The sequence below is a fragment of the Cucumis sativus genome, chromosome 2 (genome assembly GCF_000004075.3).
Source record: "Cucumis sativus cultivar 9930 chromosome 2, Cucumber_9930_V3, whole genome shotgun sequence".
NCBI lineage: Eukaryota > Viridiplantae > Streptophyta > Magnoliopsida > Cucurbitales > Cucurbitaceae > Cucumis > Cucumis sativus.
In genome coordinates, this window is record NC_026656.2 from 20,603,616 (window position 1) to 20,622,931 (window position 19,316).

The 19,316-nt window shown below is 31.7% G+C and overlaps 3 protein-coding genes across 3 annotated transcripts; all 3 read left to right on the forward strand.

Annotated features, from left to right (window-relative positions):
• Positions 1–141: 141 nt before the first annotated feature.
• Positions 142–4,103, forward strand: LOC101207719 (UDP-galactose/UDP-glucose transporter 7). Its single transcript, XM_004138724.3, has 8 exons — positions 142–439; positions 552–674; positions 772–877; positions 962–1,207; positions 1,941–2,051; positions 2,380–2,538; positions 3,434–3,577; positions 3,678–4,103. Exons 2-8 carry the CDS (start codon positions 634–636, stop codon positions 3,822–3,824), a joined length of 954 nt encoding a protein of 317 aa, XP_004138772.1. The 5' UTR covers positions 142–439; positions 552–633; the 3' UTR covers positions 3,825–4,103.
• Positions 4,104–5,660: 1,557 nt separating this feature from the next.
• LOC101214230 (trifunctional UDP-glucose 4,6-dehydratase/UDP-4-keto-6-deoxy-D-glucose 3,5-epimerase/UDP-4-keto-L-rhamnose-reductase RHM2) lies at positions 5,661–8,912 on the forward strand. Its single transcript, XM_011651453.2, has 3 exons — positions 5,661–5,790; positions 5,969–7,585; positions 8,173–8,912. Exons 2-3 carry the CDS (start codon positions 6,023–6,025, stop codon positions 8,614–8,616), a joined length of 2,007 nt encoding a protein of 668 aa, XP_011649755.1. The 5' UTR covers positions 5,661–5,790; positions 5,969–6,022; the 3' UTR covers positions 8,617–8,912.
• A 3,503-nt stretch (positions 8,913–12,415) lies between these two features.
• LOC101207478 (exocyst complex component EXO70A1) lies at positions 12,416–15,661 on the forward strand. The gene has a single exon (XM_004138723.3). The coding sequence runs from the start codon at positions 12,994–12,996 to the stop codon at positions 15,040–15,042; it is 2,049 nt and encodes a 682-aa protein (XP_004138771.1). The 5' UTR covers positions 12,416–12,993; the 3' UTR covers positions 15,043–15,661.
• Positions 15,662–19,316: the final 3,655 nt, after the last annotated feature.

The following is a 19,316-nucleotide window of genomic DNA, read 5'->3' on the forward strand; positions in this document are numbered from 1 at the left end:
AAGAAGTCAATATGATAATAAAAAGGAAAAAGAAAAAAGAAAAAAAAAAAAAAAGAGAGGAGTAAATAGTGATTCTTGAGAGGTTGAAAGTTGAATTTGAAACTTCCCTGAAATTTGAAGTTAGAGTAGAAAGAAAGTAACAAGTGAGAGCAATCCCACGAGTTCCTCGTAAATGTTGAATGAATATGCTGCGACATTTAGCGACAAATTGGGTCTGAATCCAAATCTCATGGCTATGGCTTTGGCTTTGGCTTTTTTCCTTTCCCATTTTTTCAATTCTACGCTTCCTTTTCTCATCCAGCTGTTTCTTCCTATTGGGTTTATCCCCATTTTTCTATACTCTTCAAATCTCACTCTCTTTCTCCTCTTACTTTATTGCTTTCACTTCCAACTTCCCTCATGTTTCATCCCTCTCAATTCATGGACTGCAGTTTCACAGGTACCCGATTTCTCTCGTCATCGCCGTTTCTGATTGGATCTTTCATTTCTCTTTTGAGAAAAACTTGCAGGGTGTTGATTTTGTTGATGGGTTTGCGTCTGTTTTCATTTAGGTGATTGTTTCTTTTGACCCATTTGTCGGTGGTTGATTTGGGGAAGTTTTTGCCGGTTTGTTTTTTGTTCTAGCCATCGACAATGGATATTCTCGGTGACCCAGATAAGAATTCTTACCGGAGGTATTTTATATAGATCAGCTGCTGCTGAATCTTGAATCCATTGCTTTTTTTCTTAATTTACTAATGAGTAATTGAGTGTGATTGCTCTTTGTTTTAGTCTTGTAGCGGCTGTATCTTATGGAATTGCTTCGATGGCTATGGTTTTTCTGAACAAGGCTGTACTTATGCAGTACTCACATTCAATGACCCTTCTTACTCTGCAGGTACATTTCTGCAATGGGATTGTTGTTTTGAGTTTTGGTTTGTCTTTTCCTCTTTTAATTGATTTATATCTATGTTTGTCTTAGCAACTGGCAACAACATTGCTTATTCACTTTGGTAGAAAAATGGGTTACACGAAAGCCAAGGGGCTTGATATGCAAACAGCTAAGAAAATTTTTCCTGTCTCATTGTTCTACAATGCAAATGTGGCGTTTGCTCTTGCTAGCTTGAAAGGGGTTAACATCCCAATGTATATCGCCATTAAAAGACTCACTCCTCTTGCTGTTCTGATTGCGGGATTCTTTTCAGGGAAGGGAAGGCCCACGGCACAGGTATTCTTTGCCCATTTCATAACCATTTTGTTTTGGTTTGGTTTTCATGTTGTTTAAAGTTATGTTGGTTTCCTCACAATTTTTTTTGGGTAAGCTTTACACCTTTAGCCAAATTTAGAAAACATAAGTAACTTTCTAAAAACTACTTATTTTTGTTTTCAAAATTTAATTTGGTTTTTACTTTTTGAAAAAAATGTTTTCAAAAGTAGGTAATGAAGGAAGAAAACCACGAGTGATATTAGTATTTATATGCTTACTTTTTAAAAACAAAATGGCAGTCAAACAAACCTAGTTTTCTGAAATGCATGCCTCACATAGTTTTGAAAATTAATGTCTCTAAGGTCGTTAAGATTTTTGTAATCATGCCTCATTATTGTATTTTTTCCAGCGTAATGACTTGTGTCCAATATTGAAATATCTGGCAACATGTGGATATATCCATAAACTAGAAGATTCAATATTGATATTAAGGATTAAAGTTTCATCTACTGATCTGAAAATGAATAAGAATACTAATAACTAGTTCTATCACTTAGTTTGGAAGTAAAACATCTTAACTAATAATTTAAACAATTTTTACAAATGACTTCATTTATAGAAATATCCATTTACATCTATAGTTTATGGATATATCTGTAGTTTTTTAACTTCGATGTCTATTTATATTTAAATTTTAATCCTTGTTTGTGTTTAATTGTTTAACCAAAACAGTCCTCCTTCATGTCGAATTCAGGTTATTTGTTCAGTACTCTTAACTGCTGCCGGGGTCCTTGTTGCTGCATTGGGAGATTTTTCATTTGACCTTGTTGGTTATAGTATGGCTTTTACTTCTGTTTTCTTCCAGGTATGTTTTGAGTAGTACGTTGTTTCTCTCACTATGCTTTTGCTAAGACTTAAATCGAGGTTTCCTCTTGTGTTTTAACTTATGTGAACGAGGTCAGTTTATGGGTTCATAGGAAAATGAATGGGTTGGCAGTGTTTTACTCAGGTCTTAGGGGAAAAGGGAAAATTATAAATGAAAGGTTGGTGAGTGTTGAAGGGTGGCTATCGAGTATTCATCTTTTTGTCATGTCTGTGCTTCTTAGGTTTTATGCTTAGAAATGCTTATTAAATGATTGAACAGTTGAATTCACATGTTTGCTTTTCATCTTCTTGTCTATTTTTTATTGCAGACTATGTACCTTGTATTGGTGGAGAAGTCAGGTGCAGAGGATGGGCTTTCGTCTGTTGAGATCATGTTTTACAACAGCTTTTTGTCTCTTCCATTTCTGTCATTTCTGATTTTATCCACGGGCGAATTCCCAAATTCTTTATCTTTATTAATTGCAAAGGTCAGTTTCTCTTTAAACCATTCCATTTTTGTTGAAAATCATTCATTTTTATATAAGTACAATAATTCTTAAAGAAGAATTGTTAGACTGCTCGAGGAGTTCTCGTTCAACCTTGCGTCCTGTGCTTTCTTTTACTTTAGAGGTGTGAAACTATTGATTTGGTATAACATTCATTGGTGCCTGCCTAAATTAGCTTCTTTTGGCTAAAATGAAATGTTTTTTCTGTTTTTTCCTCTCATCCTGAAAGAGAAGCTGAAGATGAGCTGCAATGCTCAATTCCGATGCTTATATTGGCATTATCTCCTCGTAACTTAAGGACACAGTTGTACAACCTATAGATTTAAAACAATTAACGTTGTACAATTCCGATGCTTGTATTGGCTGTGTTTTTTTGAGAATTTGGAGAGAATAAGTTCATCCGTGGTGGCAACCCACTTAACTATTACTTTGACACTCAAGCGTCGTAGGATCTAGTGGATTGTTTTGCGAAATTAGTCAAGGTGTGTGCAAATTAACCATAGGCACTCACGTATATAAAAAAATTCATTCTTGTAGGCTTTTTAGGAATCCTTTTGTGAACTTCTCTTTTTTGTATGCTCTTGTATATACTTTTATCATAAATTTTCTTATGAAAACTTGAAATTTTTATAATAAAAAAATGTTTCATTAGATTCCATGGCATAAATATAACTTGCAGATTAATTAGAATTAGACAATGAGATTTTGCTTAAATGTAGTGATTCATTGCTGCTGACTAAGAGTGAGTTTCAGACAATTTTGAACTGTGATTTTTAGGTTAAATTTGTTTGGTTACAATCATTAGGACGAAAGAGATGCTCTAACTTTTGTACTTCAAGCTTATAATGTTAATATTATTGTTTTTCAATATTTTCAGAGTAATTCATTCTCCTTTTTGGTTCTCTTCCTCCTTTCATTGGTGATGGGGATTGTTCTCAACTTCACAATGTTCTTATGTACCATAGTAAACTCCGCCCTCACAACAACAATCGTCGGAGTTCTCAAAGGCGTTGGATCAACTGTAAGCATTTCCTCTTTCTAGACTATGTTTATCTATCTTTACAGGCAATGGGTTCTGTTACTGTAAATGAAGCTCATGTGTCCATTCTTTTGTCGGTCAGACGCTCGGGTTTGTTATATTGGGTGGCGTGGAAGTGCATGCTTTGAACGTGACAGGCTTGGTTATCAACACGGCTGGAGGAGTCTGGTATTCATATGCCAAGTATCACCAGAAGAAGAACAGACCATCAAAATTAACATCAACTTAGGGGCTCGCCATAAGTAAAGTAGTCGTATAGTATGGATTAAAGTCAGTGGCAAAAACACATGTCTAGGTTGCATTTTTTGCTTCATATTATAGCTTTTGTCATTCATTTATTGACTAAGAGTATACATAGATTGACTAAGAGTATAATCAAAAAGGTTTCCAATTGGGAGTAGTTTATACTCAATTGTTGTACTCGAGCTTGAGCTTAGAACCTTAGTACATGAAGTTTGATATCCTCCTTAATTAATTTCAAAAGGACTTTGGCTTAGATTTTTTTTCCTCATGTTTAGCCCAATTAACTACCAACTTAAACAATGGCCTAAAGTAGGCTCGACACCACATTTGTGCAAAGATACCGCCACTAGAATATTGAGATTAGGCTCATTTTTATTTTTATCACTGAGTTATGATGTGTGAAATTTGAAACTTAATTTCTCACCTTAGATGACATCTATTTTTGTTTTCTTCAATCTTTCATTTAAGTTTTCTTATTTTAGATAAAAATTTATTGTCATCCAATTTTAACACTAATCAAACTAAATTGAACAATATATAAATAATAAATTTTGATTTTTTAGAATGAACACTAGAAAGGAAAAGAAAAAAAAACATATCAGAAAAGACTATGATTTAACTATAGTATAAGTTTCTATCAATATTTTTTTTCTACACCTGCTAATTTATTCAAAATGTTCTGATAAAACATTTCTTAAAAAATAGCAACAAAATGAAATCATTTTACAAATTAAAAATTGTTTAAAAAATTACTAAAAATGTAAAATATTTATTTGTTAATTTAAATATGAGATTAATCATTTTCGGTAGTCACGTTAAAATTCACAATATAAAATATTAAAAGGTTAAATTTTAAATTTTAAAATACATTTAGATTCGATACAAAATAGCACAACAAAATAAGGATAGAATTCAAAATTTGGTTTGAGGAATGAATTTTGCTTTTCTTTAATTAGTGTTTTAATTTATTTTTAAATGAGAATTTTAAGATTCATTTTGATTTCAATGCAATATTTTGATTGGAATCACTTTTTAAAGTGTGTGATACAGTTGAAAGAGAATAGAATTTGAAGAATGTCAGTACGAAAAAGCAACCAATAAAAAGAGAATAAAATATCACAACAATACGAGATAATAAAACAAAAAAATTATCCCATTCAAATATTCAAAACCTCTTATTATCTTTACCAATTTTATGATTTTGTTTTTAGTTATTTTCCTTTTCTTCATTTTTTTTGTAATATTATTAACAATTTGAAATTAAGTTAAAATTTTAAATGAAAGGTTAATAATGATGTAAGGTTAGGGTTGAATTGAAACATTCAAGTCGGAGTCATCAAGATGTCCAAAAAAAAGAAAAATTGAATTATCCCTATTTCATACAACAATTAATTTAAATACATAACTTGAATTATAGAAACTTTTAATAAAATAATAAAATAAATGGATCATTAAAAAAATAAATAGATAGTTTTCTTCCTAATTAAGAAACAAAATTTATAATCCAAACTAATATTTTTTTTGAAAAAATAATCTAACCAACTTTAATCAAAACTTCAAAACCTAATTACTCCAAACCAAATTTGTACAACAAAATCATAAATTCATATCCAAAATTTACATAAACATATAATCTTCTCATTTAAAAAAAAAAATGAAATCATTACTCCAAAATCAAAATTAAATTTCCCAACTATTTTAAACCAAACATAAATAAATAAATAAATAAAATAATAATAATAAAAGGAATAAAGAGAATTAAGCGGTAGATTGACCACGTAACAATTGTTTTAACCTTCTAATCACATAGTCAGAGATCTATTTAAATTTCTTAACTAACCTTTACGACCCTCAGCCTTTTTTTTCTCTCTTTATTATTTATCCTTTTTTATCGCTCCATTCTCTTTGTTTTCCCATAACTTTCCATGAATTTTCTCCTCTTCCACCTCTAAGTAAGTTCTTCATCTTGTTTTTTTTTTTCTTCTTTTTTTCATTGATTTTGTGAATTTGATTAAACCTGCTTTTGTTTCTTTATGATTTCCAATTCCAGGGATGAATCTCTCGTTTTTGTTTTCCAATTTTTGATCTTTGTTGTTTTCGTTTCCTTTTGTTTGATTGATCTGATTCAAGGATTCAAAGATTGAGGCTTTTTGTTAGTGGTGATTTTATTGGAATAATCTACAAATGGCATCCGGAACTACTGAGCAATATGCTCCTAAGAACATTCTCATCACAGGGGCAGCAGGTTTCATAGCCTCTCATGTCACTAACCGTTTGATTAAAAACTATCCTCATTACAAGATTGTGGCTCTTGACAAGCTTGATTACTGCTCCAATATCAAGAACCTTGGCCCTTCTCAGACCTCTCCTAATTTTCGATTCATTAAGGGTGATATCGTCTCTGCCGATCTCATCAATTACCTCTTGGTTGCTGAAGAAATTGATACCATTATGCATTTTGCTGCACAAACACATGTCGACAATTCGTTTGGGAATTCGTTTGAGTTCACCAACAACAATATTTATGGTACTCATGTTCTTCTTGAGGCCTGCAAAGTTACTCAAAGGATCAAGAGGTTCATTCATGTCAGCACTGACGAAGTTTATGGTGAGACTGATTTAGAGACTGATATTGGGAATCCTGAGGCCTCACAGCTTCTTCCCACTAATCCTTACTCTGCAACTAAGGCAGGGGCTGAAATGCTGGTTATGGCGTATCATCGGTCTTATGGCCTCCCGACGATAACAACTCGAGGCAACAATGTCTATGGACCTAATCAATACCCTGAAAAGCTTATCCCTAAATTCATTCTCCTGGCCATGAAAGGTGAGAAGTTGCCAATTCATGGGAATGGCTCAAATGTGAGAAGCTATCTATACAGTGAAGATGTTGCCGAGGCATTTGAAGTGATTCTTCATAAAGGAGTGATTGGTCATGTTTACAATATTGGGACCAAAAAGGAGAGGAGAGTGTTGGATGTAGCAGGAGATGTTTGTAAGTTGTTTGGATCAACTCCTGAAAAAGCCATAGATTTTGTGCAAGACAGACCCTTCAATGATCAGAGGTATTTCTTGGATGACCAAAAGTTGAAGAAGCTGGGATGGCAAGAGAGCACACCATGGGAAGAAGGGCTGAAAAGGACAATGGACTGGTATACTCAAAACCCTGACTGGTGGGGCGATGTATCCGCTGCGCTTGACCCACATCCTCGAATCTCTGTAGCCACTCATTCCAATGAAGATTCCTGGTTCTTTCAGTATGGATTTTCAAGACTGACAAGAACATGCAGTGAGCTCAACAAGGACAGTGGTTCGGAGCGAAATCAGCAAGGACTGAAGTTCTTGATATATGGAAGAACTGGCTGGATTGGAGGTTTGCTAGGCAAACTGTGCAAAGAGAAGGGAATTGAATTCGCCTATGGTAGTGGAAGATTGGAAGATAGAAGATCCTTAATTGAGGATATACAGCGGGTGAGACCAACTCATGTGTTCAATGCTGCGGGGGTCACTGGAAGGCCCAATGTGGACTGGTGTGAATCACATAAGATTGAAACTATAAGGGCAAATGTAGTTGGGACACTGACTCTTGCTGATGTTTGTAAAGAGCAAAATCTCCTGTTGATGAACTTTGCAACTGGTTGCATTTTTGAATATGACAAAGAGCATCAACTAGGATCGGGTGTTGGATTCAAGGAGGAAGATAAGCCAAATTTTATTGGTTCATTTTACTCCAAGACCAAGGCCATGGTAAACAGCTCTCATCTTTCTCTTGCCTTTTTGAAGTTTTTCTATTGAATATTACTTACCTTGTCAAATACATGGTTGATTGAGTTATGAGATTTATCATCATATCATGTGACAACATATAAATCACTGATAATTTGTCAGTATATTATGCTCAGTTCAATCTATAATTATTATGCATGTTAGACATTTTTGGTGTCAAGAAGCTGTTCCCTTTGAGAGATGATTGATTTCTAAACTATCAGATGTATTTAAGATACAGCTTCTATCCTCGAACAGTTTATTGTTCTCACTTTTGAAATTTTGTATAAGTTTCTATATTGTGAAAAGGTTTTGAAAATATACAAACATACTTCAATGTGATTGTTATCTTAGAAACCAATTGATGACTTGGTTCTGAACTGCTGAGCATAATATTTTGTATTTTCTACTTGATTATCTCGTTTCAGTATGACATTATTTTGAAAGTAGCTGTTTCAACTAGTTGAATATTTTGTATTCTTGAACACTTTACATGGAAAAATGAAAATCTTAACCATCCTTTGCAAGGTTTTGAAGCATTTTATTGCAATGGCTTGATTTCTTTTCAGGTTGAGGAGCTGCTAAGAGATTATCCAAATGTGTGCACACTGAGAGTGAGAATGCCAATATCATCAGATCTAAGCAACCCAAGAAACTTCATCACCAAAATCAGCCGCTACAACAAAGTAGTGAACATTCCGAACAGCATGACGGTGCTGGACGAGCTGCTACCGATCTCCATTGAAATGGCAAAGAGGAACTGCAGAGGGATTTGGAACTTCACAAACCCAGGGGTGGTGAGCCACAATGAGATCTTGGAAATGTATAAGAAATACATAGATCCGAAGTTCAAATGGGAGAATTTCAACTTGGAAGAACAAGCAAAGGTGATTGTGGCGCCGAGAAGCAACAATGAGTTGGATGCTTCAAAGCTAAAGAAGGAGTTCCCTGAATTGTTGTCCATCAAAGAGTCCATTCTTAAGTATGTTTTTGAGGCCAACAAGAAAACTTAAAAAGAAAGACAAAGAAGAAGAAGAAGAAGCCAGAAGCAGAAGCAGAGGAAGATAAAAAGAAATTTAAATTGAGTGAGAGATTGCTATCTTTAATTTTAATTTTTTCATTGAAGAAATTTTGTTGATGAAACAATATTTAGATAGTTTTTGGTTTGGCATTTTGGTTCATATGACTAACTCTTTACTGACATTATATTTATGTATTTGTTAAGGGAAGGGGATTCTTTTATATACATATGAACTTTCAAATCATTTATTCAAATAAGATTAAGGTGTGGTTTTATTTATACTCTACACTCTTAAATGAAATGTTTGCCCTTATCTCTCTTTTTTTCCTTTTTTAAAAAATACAAATGATTGTTTCTATATATTTTTAAGGTTTTAACATCCTGTTTTCATTTGCTACTCAATTTCAAATTTTTGTTTTTAGATTTACTTATTTAAATGAATCTAATGGATTTTCTTGTTTAAATTAATAATTAGGAGGTGAATTTGAGATAAATTAAGAGGAAAAGAAAAATAGAAGAGTTCCATAAATTTAAAATTAAATGGAAGAAAATGTTGAAGGATCCCGCCAAAATCTCGGGCATGAGATTATGGATTGGGGCAGCGGTCAGTCTTCCCGCCAATATCGCATTCCCAACCGAATCTTTTGGCCAAAAGAAATGCATTTTTCTCATTCATCCATTTCCCTTCCGTTCCGTTCCGTTCACTCCGCCCATCTTCATCTCCCCTTACTATTTTATTCTAATTAAACTTTTTCATTCTTTTTTTAAATAATTATATTATGTTTACTATAAAAGTTTTTCTTTTTTTTTTTTTTTTTTTAATTTTTACTAACTATTTACCTTCCTAAAACCCTTAAAATGACAACTTTTATTTTATACCTCATTTAAATATTTTGTTCATTTTTGTATTGTTTATAAAAATAAATATAGAGATCTTTTAAACAGTAGAACAAAGGCAAAATTTTATTCGAACATTTTCGAAAACGAAAAAGTTCACGACCTATAATATAAAATTTGAAAAGTTTTTTCGTTATTTTGCATCTTGCAAATAAAACAATAAAAAAAGAGAGAATAAAGAAGAAAAAATCACAAACAGAAAAAGAATCGAAATTGAAAAATCTAAAAAACTAATCGGTCTTAATAGGCTTTCTTTTAAACTAGTTCTATAGACCGTAAATATTTTGCATTTATTCTTTTTTAACTCACATTTCAAATTATTAATCTCAATAACTATGTGATAATCTTAGACAGTAATTCAATTTCAATTATAAAGCTTTTAAAAAAAAAAACATATTATCACTTTAAAGCTAAGTATGAAGAACACATAAAAGTAAAACCCTAAAACAAAAGGCATGAATAATGTAACAAACTATAGTAATTTTGTTTTGAGTTACCATTTTTGTGGCCTTATGTTGAAGAAATGAAGGGTAAAATGTGATTCATTATTACTTTCCTCAATAAACTTAGGTCCCATTGGCTTAAAGAGTATTCCCTTTACCAATAAATTTGCCCTTATTACCTCATTCATACCTTTTCTCTTCTTAAAAAGAAAGGTTTTGAATGGTGGATTCAAATGTGTCATCATTAATACCCTAACCCCTTTCATCACTTTAACCCTACACTATGACAAAGCCCCACATCAAATAAAGGACTTAAATCATCAACTTTTCACTTTTGAAAGTATCTTTGAAATTGCTGTTGAAGTTGTTTATAAAAAAATATGTATAGTAAATGTAAGAGATTTAAACCACAAACCACTCGATCGATAATATATTAGTATTGAACTTTTGGGTTATCGTCCTAATATCATATATCAAGTAGAATATACTAATGTACTTTATTCAAAATACGTGAAGGATCAATTTTAATTAATTTACACATTATTTGATTAATAATATTGTACTTGTTTATTCATCATGCACTCGCATAAGAAAATGTATATATTAATGATTTGAGATTACTGTATAATTATAATTTTGTACCAAATGACATGATATCTATTAACTTTTCCATAATATTATATAAAATTTTGATGGATCATCCTCCCATTTGGTTATGTCAAGTGTTGTTTGACTAAAGCCAAAAACTCTTTAATTATTTTATTGTGTTACACTATTGTTCATGTGAAGCACTTCATACTTAATAACCTTTTGTAACCTTTTCTTTTCTTTTTAGTTTAAACATATTGGTAGCATCATTTCATGTCTCTACTTTGAATATCTATTTCTCAATTCCATTACATCTAAGGTTCCTAAAAAATCAAATGGTGATGATCATAATGTATCAATTCCAATTTTTTTCTTATTCAATTGGAATATTTTCAAAACTTTATTTTCCCAGTGTGCTTTTTAATCATTTCATTACTTTTTAATTTTTTTAAAAATGTACTTTTTAAATACACAACTTCAAGAAGTGTTATGAGTTTTAAGTATCTATAGAATCTTTGACATAAAATCAAAATTAGTGTATATCAAATTGTATGTTTAGTTATCTAAAAATTAAGAGTCAATTTGAAGAACAAATTTTATTTTATTTTTTTGTTTGTTATATTTTCCTTTCTCAAAATGATTTTTTTAAAAAATTGAATCATTTTTTCTTTTTTAAAATAAATATACTTAGTACTTACATGTAAAAAAAAAAACTAAAATAAAATAAAAAGTTGAAATTTTATAAAATGGTAATATTATGGAATATTGTTGATAGTAAAAAGAAGTTAAGTTGGGGGGCATGGGGGTGAAAATGACAATAATGAGTGGGAGAATAAAGAAATATGGTTTCCCATGTGGCCCTAAGAATAAATTCCGTCTTTCCTCTTTTCTCCTTTTTATTTCTATGGACCCCACTCCTCTTTCTCATTTCAATTTCCAAAAATAATCATTTTCTAAATTTCATTCATATAATACATTTTCATTATTCAACTTAATTAAACAATAACCAATATTTGTTTTTTAAAATTTGATTCCTTCCATAATTAGCTTAGTGAAAATTTAATTTAATGTCTTCAATTTGTATAAATGTTGCAAACAAAACTAACAAAATGATTAAAATTCTCTTAATTTTTCTAATTGTATTAAAATGTTTCCTTTAAATTGAGTGAATACCCAAAACCCATTTTGTCGGTGATATTCGACGTCGCTCCCAATGCCATTCTTATTTTCTAAATATTTACTTCAACTTATCTATTTCTTTGTGTTTTATGTGATTTATTAATTCATCCACCCACAATTTTTAATATAATTTTCCAATGTAAATGCGAATAAAATCTATATGTCTAATCAATCATTAAAGCTAAAAGAAATGACTTATTTTGAGAATTTCTTTAATAAATTATTAGATACAAATTTAGAAATTAAAGAATCTACTAAAGAGGATTTTAACACAACATTAAAGTAGAGGGTAACATTTCTATGTTAATGAATTTAAATTATACCTAATTTTATTTTTATTTACCTAAATTACAAACAAATATCTCTAAACATTGGCATTTATTTTCAAAATAAAAGAATGGTAATATTATTAGGATTGACAAATAAATGTAGTCTTCGTCTGGGATATTTTTATCCCAACTTATATTAAAAAATTGTTGTTGAAGTCTAAATTTTCATCTGCAAATTAAAATTATAAACAATTATACTAATTTTTTAAAATCTTTTTAGTGGAGAATTGAGTTATTAACTTATTTAGCAAAAACGAACCGTTTTAAAGAAATATCTTGTTCCAATAATAATAGTATAAGAGAATATATATAAAACAAAATCATAGTGCTAAGAAAGAAAAGGAAAATATAGAAAGGAAAGAAATGGGTATTTGTTTTTTGCTTCACTGTCATGCACTTTACCATTTTGCTTCTTCGTTGAAAGTCTCAAAAAGTGTGCCTTTCAATCTTCACTCTCTCTCTCTTTCTTTCTCTCATTGAATCCTCAAACTCCGATTCCGAATCTCAGACCTCCGTTGCTCAATTTCCCTTCTTCCGATTCATCTCATTGAGTCAACTCATCTCCCCATTTCCTCAACTTTCTCTCTTTCTCTCAGCTCACTGTTTTCTTCACTTGTTGTTCTCTTCTTCCTTATCTCTCTGTTTTTCTCTTTGTTTATCACCTTGTTTCCCTTTTTTACCATTTGGGTTTTCTTCATTTTGGGCCAACCAGCTTTTCTCTTCTTGTACTTATTCTATTTGATTTTGGATTTTCTCTCACTTCGATGATTCCCAGGGAGATTTCCCTTCTAATTCCCCGAAAATTACAAAAATTCTTCGTTTCATTTGCTGTTTCATGTTTCCCACCATATTTTACTGCTCTTGATTTTGTGTTTTGATTCTTCAAATCTTTTATTGTTTGGGGTCTCTGGGTGTTTAGGGTTTGTGTCGAAAATGACGGCACCGGTGTCCGTTGATGGGAAAGGGAAGAAGAATATTGAGAATTTGGTGTCTGCTACTAGGTCATTGAAGGCTAGCTTAGAGAAATCTAGGACTTTAGGGTTTTCTTTGCAGAAAGCTGGGCCGAGATTGGAGGAGATTAGGCAAAGATTGCCGACTTTAGAAGCGGCGGTTCGGCCTATTCGTGCTGATAAGGAAGCCCTTGTTGCCGTCGGTGGCCATATAAATCGGGCTGTTGGCCCTGCCGCGGCCGTGCTTAAGGTTTTCGATGCAGTTCATGGCCTTGAAAAATCTCTATTATCGGACCCGCGGAATGATCTTCATGGGTATTTGTCTGTGTTGAAACGTATGGAAGAGGCATTGAGGTTTTTGGGAGATAACTGTGGACTGGCAATCCAGTGGTTGGAGGACATTGTTGAGTATTTGGAAGATAATACTGTTGCTGATGAGAAATATCTAGCGAGTTTGAAGAATTCGTTGAAAAATCTTAGGGATTTGCAGAGTGATGAAGGGAGGACTCGGCTTGATGGGGGCCTTCTGAATGCTGCTTTAGATAAACTCGAGAACGAGTTTAGGCGGCTTTTGACGGAGCACAGTGTACCTCTTCCAATGTCTTCTTCGGCGTCTCCAGGTGAGCAAGCTTGCATTGCTCCATCCCCATTGCCTGTCACTATCATTCCGAAATTGCAAGCCATTCTTGGGAGATTGATTGCTAATAAACGACTCGAGAGTTGCATATCGATTTATGTTGAAGTTCGTAGTTCTAATGTTAGGGCTAGTTTGCAGGCTCTTGATTTGGATTACTTGGAGATATCTGTTTCTGAGTTCAATGATGTGCTGAGCATCGAAGGGTACATTGCAAAATGGGGAAAGCATTTGGAGTTTGCAGTGAAACACTTGTTTGAGGCCGAGTTCAAGCTTTGTAATGACGTTTTTGAGAGGATTGGATTGGATGTTTGGATGGGGTGTTTTGCAAAGATAGCAACTCAAGCAGGTATTCTTGCATTTCTTCAATTTGGGAAAACTGTAACAGAAAGTAAGAATGATCCTATTAAGCTACTGAAGTTGTTGGATATATTTGCATCCTTGAACAAACTGAGACTAGACTTCAATAGGCTTTTTGGCGGGGCGGCCTGTTTGGAAATTCAAAACTTGACTAGGGATCTCATTAAGCGGGTTATTGATGGTGCGGCCGAGATTTTCTGGGAACTTTTAGTTCAGGTGGAGCTGCAGAGGCAAAATTCTCCACCTTTAGATGGGGGAGTTCCACGATCGGTTAGCTTCATTATTGATTACAGTAACAAACTACTCAGTGACGATTATCGGCCGATCTTGACCCAGGCCCTTGTCATTCACCGAAGTTGGAAGAAAGAAAAGTTCCAAGAGGGTCTACTTGTCAGTGAGGTAACGAACCTTGTTAAAGCTATTGAGCATAATCTTGAAACTTGGATAAAGGCTTATGAAGATTCTACCTTGTCAAACTTTTTTGCAATGAACAATCATTGGCATCTATACAAGCACCTCAAAGGAACAAAAGTCGGAGAACTAATGGGAGATAAACTAAAGGAACATGAACAATACAAGGATTACTATGCTGCAGTTTTCTTGAGGGAGAGCTGGACTAAACTTCCTAGCCATTTAAGCAGAGAGGGTTTGATAATGTTCTCGGGTGGCCGAGCTACTGCTCGTGATCTCGTCAAGAAACGTCTGAAGACATTCAATGAAGCTTTTGAAGACATGTATAAGAAGCAGTCAAACTGGGTTATGACTGACAAAGAGTTGAGGGAGAAGACATGTCAACTTATAGTTCAAACCATCGTACCCGTTTATCGCAGTTACATGCAGAATTACGGCCCCTTGGTCGAGCAAGACCCGAGTTCCAGTAAGTATGTGAAGTACACCGTGCAGAATCTGGAGAAAATGTTACTGTCCCTATTTCAGCCAAAGCCACTTAGGTACAGTAGTCTTAAAGTTAGGCAGACAAGTGGGAAATTCAGCAATGGCGCAGCAGATCATCGTCGTTCCAACTCCATGGTTATGTAACCATCAAACCACCACCATTTTTATGCTGTCTATAACTCCGGAAGAATGCTGCATACTCTTGGATGGATGACCGAGTTCGACCTCATCCTGAATTGCCCAACACCTCGACCATGTTCGGACAATCTCTCACTTCATTTATTGAAAAGGAGAAAACTTTTTCTGAATGGCATCATTTCTGTTACTCTTCTCTGAAGAATTACCGAAGGGGGTCGGAATTTTCTCTATAGCCTGCAATGAGAGGAATAATGAGGAATGAAAATGTTGGCTCTGTAGCACATGAATGAAATGCGGATATTCTGCCAAAGGCTTCGTGGGCTCAATGATGAAGAACAACTCAAGAGAAATGATAGATGATCAGGTTTGTAGATGATACTTATAAGATAGCTATTTGTATTCCATTTCTCTTCACTCATTGATTCTGCATAGGCATGTGGGAATTAGAAATAGTGTAATTTGTTAGTTTTTTTTTTTTTTTTTTGGTGTAATTCTTTAATATTAAACATATCTATGTAATCCAATCCAACTTCTTGCTCATCATAATTTAGGGAGGAAGAAGAAATTTGTTATAAAGTACAAATGGCATCTACCCCATTCATGAAATCCTGTTTCTGATCCCTAATGATTTTTTCTTCGTCTGTTTTGAATGAGAACAGTTAAGCACTGTTCATATTTACTTGAATTTGATGCAGGAAGTTTGTACCATATCATGCCTTTTTTGGTTGAGTTCCAATGATATCTGGGTGGAAGATCGCATTGTATGGTATCATGGTTGAATCTTGATGCTTTTAAGTTCTCCATTATCTCATTTCTTATCCCTTAATTTCTTCTGTCCCATGTTGTGTTAACTCTTCAGTTTTCTGCATTTGTGATATTATTGTTATTACTAAAAACCCAAACTACTCGTGAATCAAAGCTATAAACCCCTTTGAGATCTTTATTTTAAAATTTTTAATGATAGAGGTTTTAGCATGTGTACAGACTTTTGAGTTTTGAGAAATGGTTAGATGATTCCTAACCTTTTTTCTTTATTTTTTTTCTATATTAATAGAAAATTTTCTTTTTATTATTTTTGCAACTGGAAATTACGATGAATGAAGTGAACGAAGTATGGCCAATCCAAGAGAGAAATTGTATTTTTATTTTTAAAATTTAAGATGTCACATTAGCAGATCTTATTTTAAGAAGAAAAAACTACTGCTTTAGTTATGGGCTTTTAGAAATAATTCGGTCTTTGTCATTTTAGTCCCTTGCTTGATCTCTTCTCCTATTTTCCATGGATAATTGATAGCAATTTTAACAATATTAATTAACTATATAACAACAAATTTTAAAAATTTGCAAATATAATCAAGTTTTATAATTTAGAAAGGATAAATCGATCGATTAGTGATAGACTTTTATCATTAGTAAACTTTAATATATTTTACTCCTCAATTTCTCCCAACCTTAAAATCCTCATTTATAGGCCGTTCTCCTCACCATCTTCATCTTCTCTAAAATATTAGGATGCAATCTGTTGACAAATTCATTCACAAATTTCTACCCAATGCCAAACTGATCTCACCCAGTGTTCATGAACCCAGAACTGAGAAGCAAACTCCCCACCAAAATCCGTTGGAATTAATGAAATTCCTTGTCCAAGTACTTACCGGTCGTCGTTCCATATTGTCACCTGAAGAAAGAAAAAGAAAGAAAGAAAGAAGGAAGAAGAAAATTGACCAAAAATTCATCCAAATAGAAAATAAAAGATAAAAAGAGAGAAGGTTTTGAAGGGCGACCCTATCTTTGAAAGTTGAAGAATACCAAATTATATACATTAGGAGAACACGTTTATTGATTGAAAGTTGAAATTCAAAATTAGGTAAGGAAATAGAATTATTAAATTTAAAAATAAGAACTTGAGAATTTGAAGCAACAAAATGATTTTCTCCCCACAAATGAAACATATGGTAAATTAATTTTTGTTTTGTTAGGGAAAGTTGGAGATAATAATACACACATTCATTCATATATATCCTTTCTCAATTTTTCAAAACTAGTTGCCTTGGGGATTACCCTCACCCTTCCGTGTTTTTTGAAAAATGAAAGACCAATTGGACTTTTACACGTGTTGCCTTTGAATCTTTGTCGGCCACCAACTAAGTCTACAAGAAAAGCCTCCACCATACAATTTTACAATTCTTTTTCTTGCCCTTTACATTTTGTTAATATTTATTTGATTATTCATTTGTTACATCTCTTATATACATTCTTCTGTCATTTTTCTTTCATATTTATTCTTCTGTGATTTTTTTTGGTTCAATATACCAAATATAAAAAATCTAATTTAAATTATCAAATCTAAATACCGTTCACCAAATGTAAACTACAATAAAAAAAATTTGAAAAAAAATGTTTAGATTTAGACGATTAAGATAAGAATATCAAATAGAAACTATCGTTAATATATTATGGATGTTAATTAATAGATACTTTTGTATGTTTTCAAAATTGTTATACAGGCGTAAATATTTGAAGGTTTTTGTTATATTTTTTAAAGAAATCTCTTTAAAAAGGATTGAATTTAGAATTTAGAAAAGAAGGGTGGGAAGTAATTAGAGAGTGTTTGGGGGCTCCATGGCGGCTGGTTGTCTTTCAACAATCAACACTAAAAGATTTTCCATCAACCCTACTAGATTCCTTTTATATTCACCATTTTACTACTTCCCATTTCTTTTCATTTTAGTCCCTCCACTATTATTATTTTACTTTCTACCATCCTTACTTTTTCTTTTTTTAGTGCTATATTTTATAAATATATTTAATATTTTGCTATTTCTAAAATTATTATCTAACTAAATTTAATTAAATCAAAATTAAGTTTGAACACATTTCTTTTCTTCGGACAACTAATTTTTCTTTTCTACTAAACTTTATTGTTTCCATAATCAATGAAATTGTGATTGTTTCATTCAACCCAACACCACACACAAATCTTTGATAGTGATTTTCAAACTTATCCCTTCAATTATTCACAATGGACTACAAATTTAATATTAATTATATTCGATTCTCATATAAAATCTGAAAATTAATATGATTCAACCGACATCAAATTTTTATTATAAATTTCAAGATTTGAAGTTTGTGTTCATATATTGTTAGAAAAATGTGAAAAAGAAAAACTAGTGGGTGAAAAAGGAAGATGATTGTATTATTTAGTATTCTTGACTTTCAATTCATATCCAACAAATTATTGAGTTTCAACCTTTATATCTAGAATGACAAAAAAAAAAAAAAGTTTATAAATATTAAATTATTTGATTTATAATTAAATTTATCTATTTTTTTAAATGTCATTTTTCAAATAAAAATGAAAATGTAATAATTGAATTATATTTTTTTATTTAACATTTATTATAATTCGAAATTTAGGGAAGATTTATTTTTCTTTTTTCTTTTTCATCTCATTTATGTAATGGATGAGACGAATGGTTTGCTTTAAAGAAAAGAAATTTTGGTATCGTATTTATGTATTATTAAAAACTTAATTTAGATTAGAGGTAACAAAATAAAAATGCAATTAAAAAGAAAAAGAAAAAGAAAAAAGTCCTTATCCTATAATGATAAAAGTTTAAATTAAGTGGATGAATAATAATGTTTATAATAAAGTCAAAGATAGATGGGAAAAATATTTGGATTTGAGAAGTCAAAAATAGATAAACTCTCAAATGCTTATCTTCTACCCTTTTATTAATTTCAAATTATTTAGTGGTCCAATATAATTCAAAAATTAATTCTTAAAAAAACAATAATAATAAAATAAAATTAAAGTATGGATATAATTAAAATTACATCCTACTAATCTTAGTACTTTTATTTTTTACTTTTCATTCTCAATAATTTTTAGTCAATTGATTCTTTTAAAACCTAGTATTAATATTCACTTTATAAATTCCAAAACATATATTAGGATCCAATTTTATTTAACTGATTTCGATAAAATAAATTAATTTTAAAATTTGTACAAAAATATCTCTTATAAAAAATAATATTTAACAAAATATTTTGATTCTTCGGTAAGTATTTAAGTTTTATATTTAAAAATACTCTATATATAAAAAGATAATAATAATAAAAGGGAAAAAAGTTGATTGGATCCATTAGACCCATAGAATCAAAAAATAAGAAAGAAGAGAGAGAGATTAGAGGATAAGCAGTCTTGTACTTTAATTTAATTGAGACCTAATTAGCAATGGACCAATTCTTTAATAACACCAATTACTTAAAGCTAT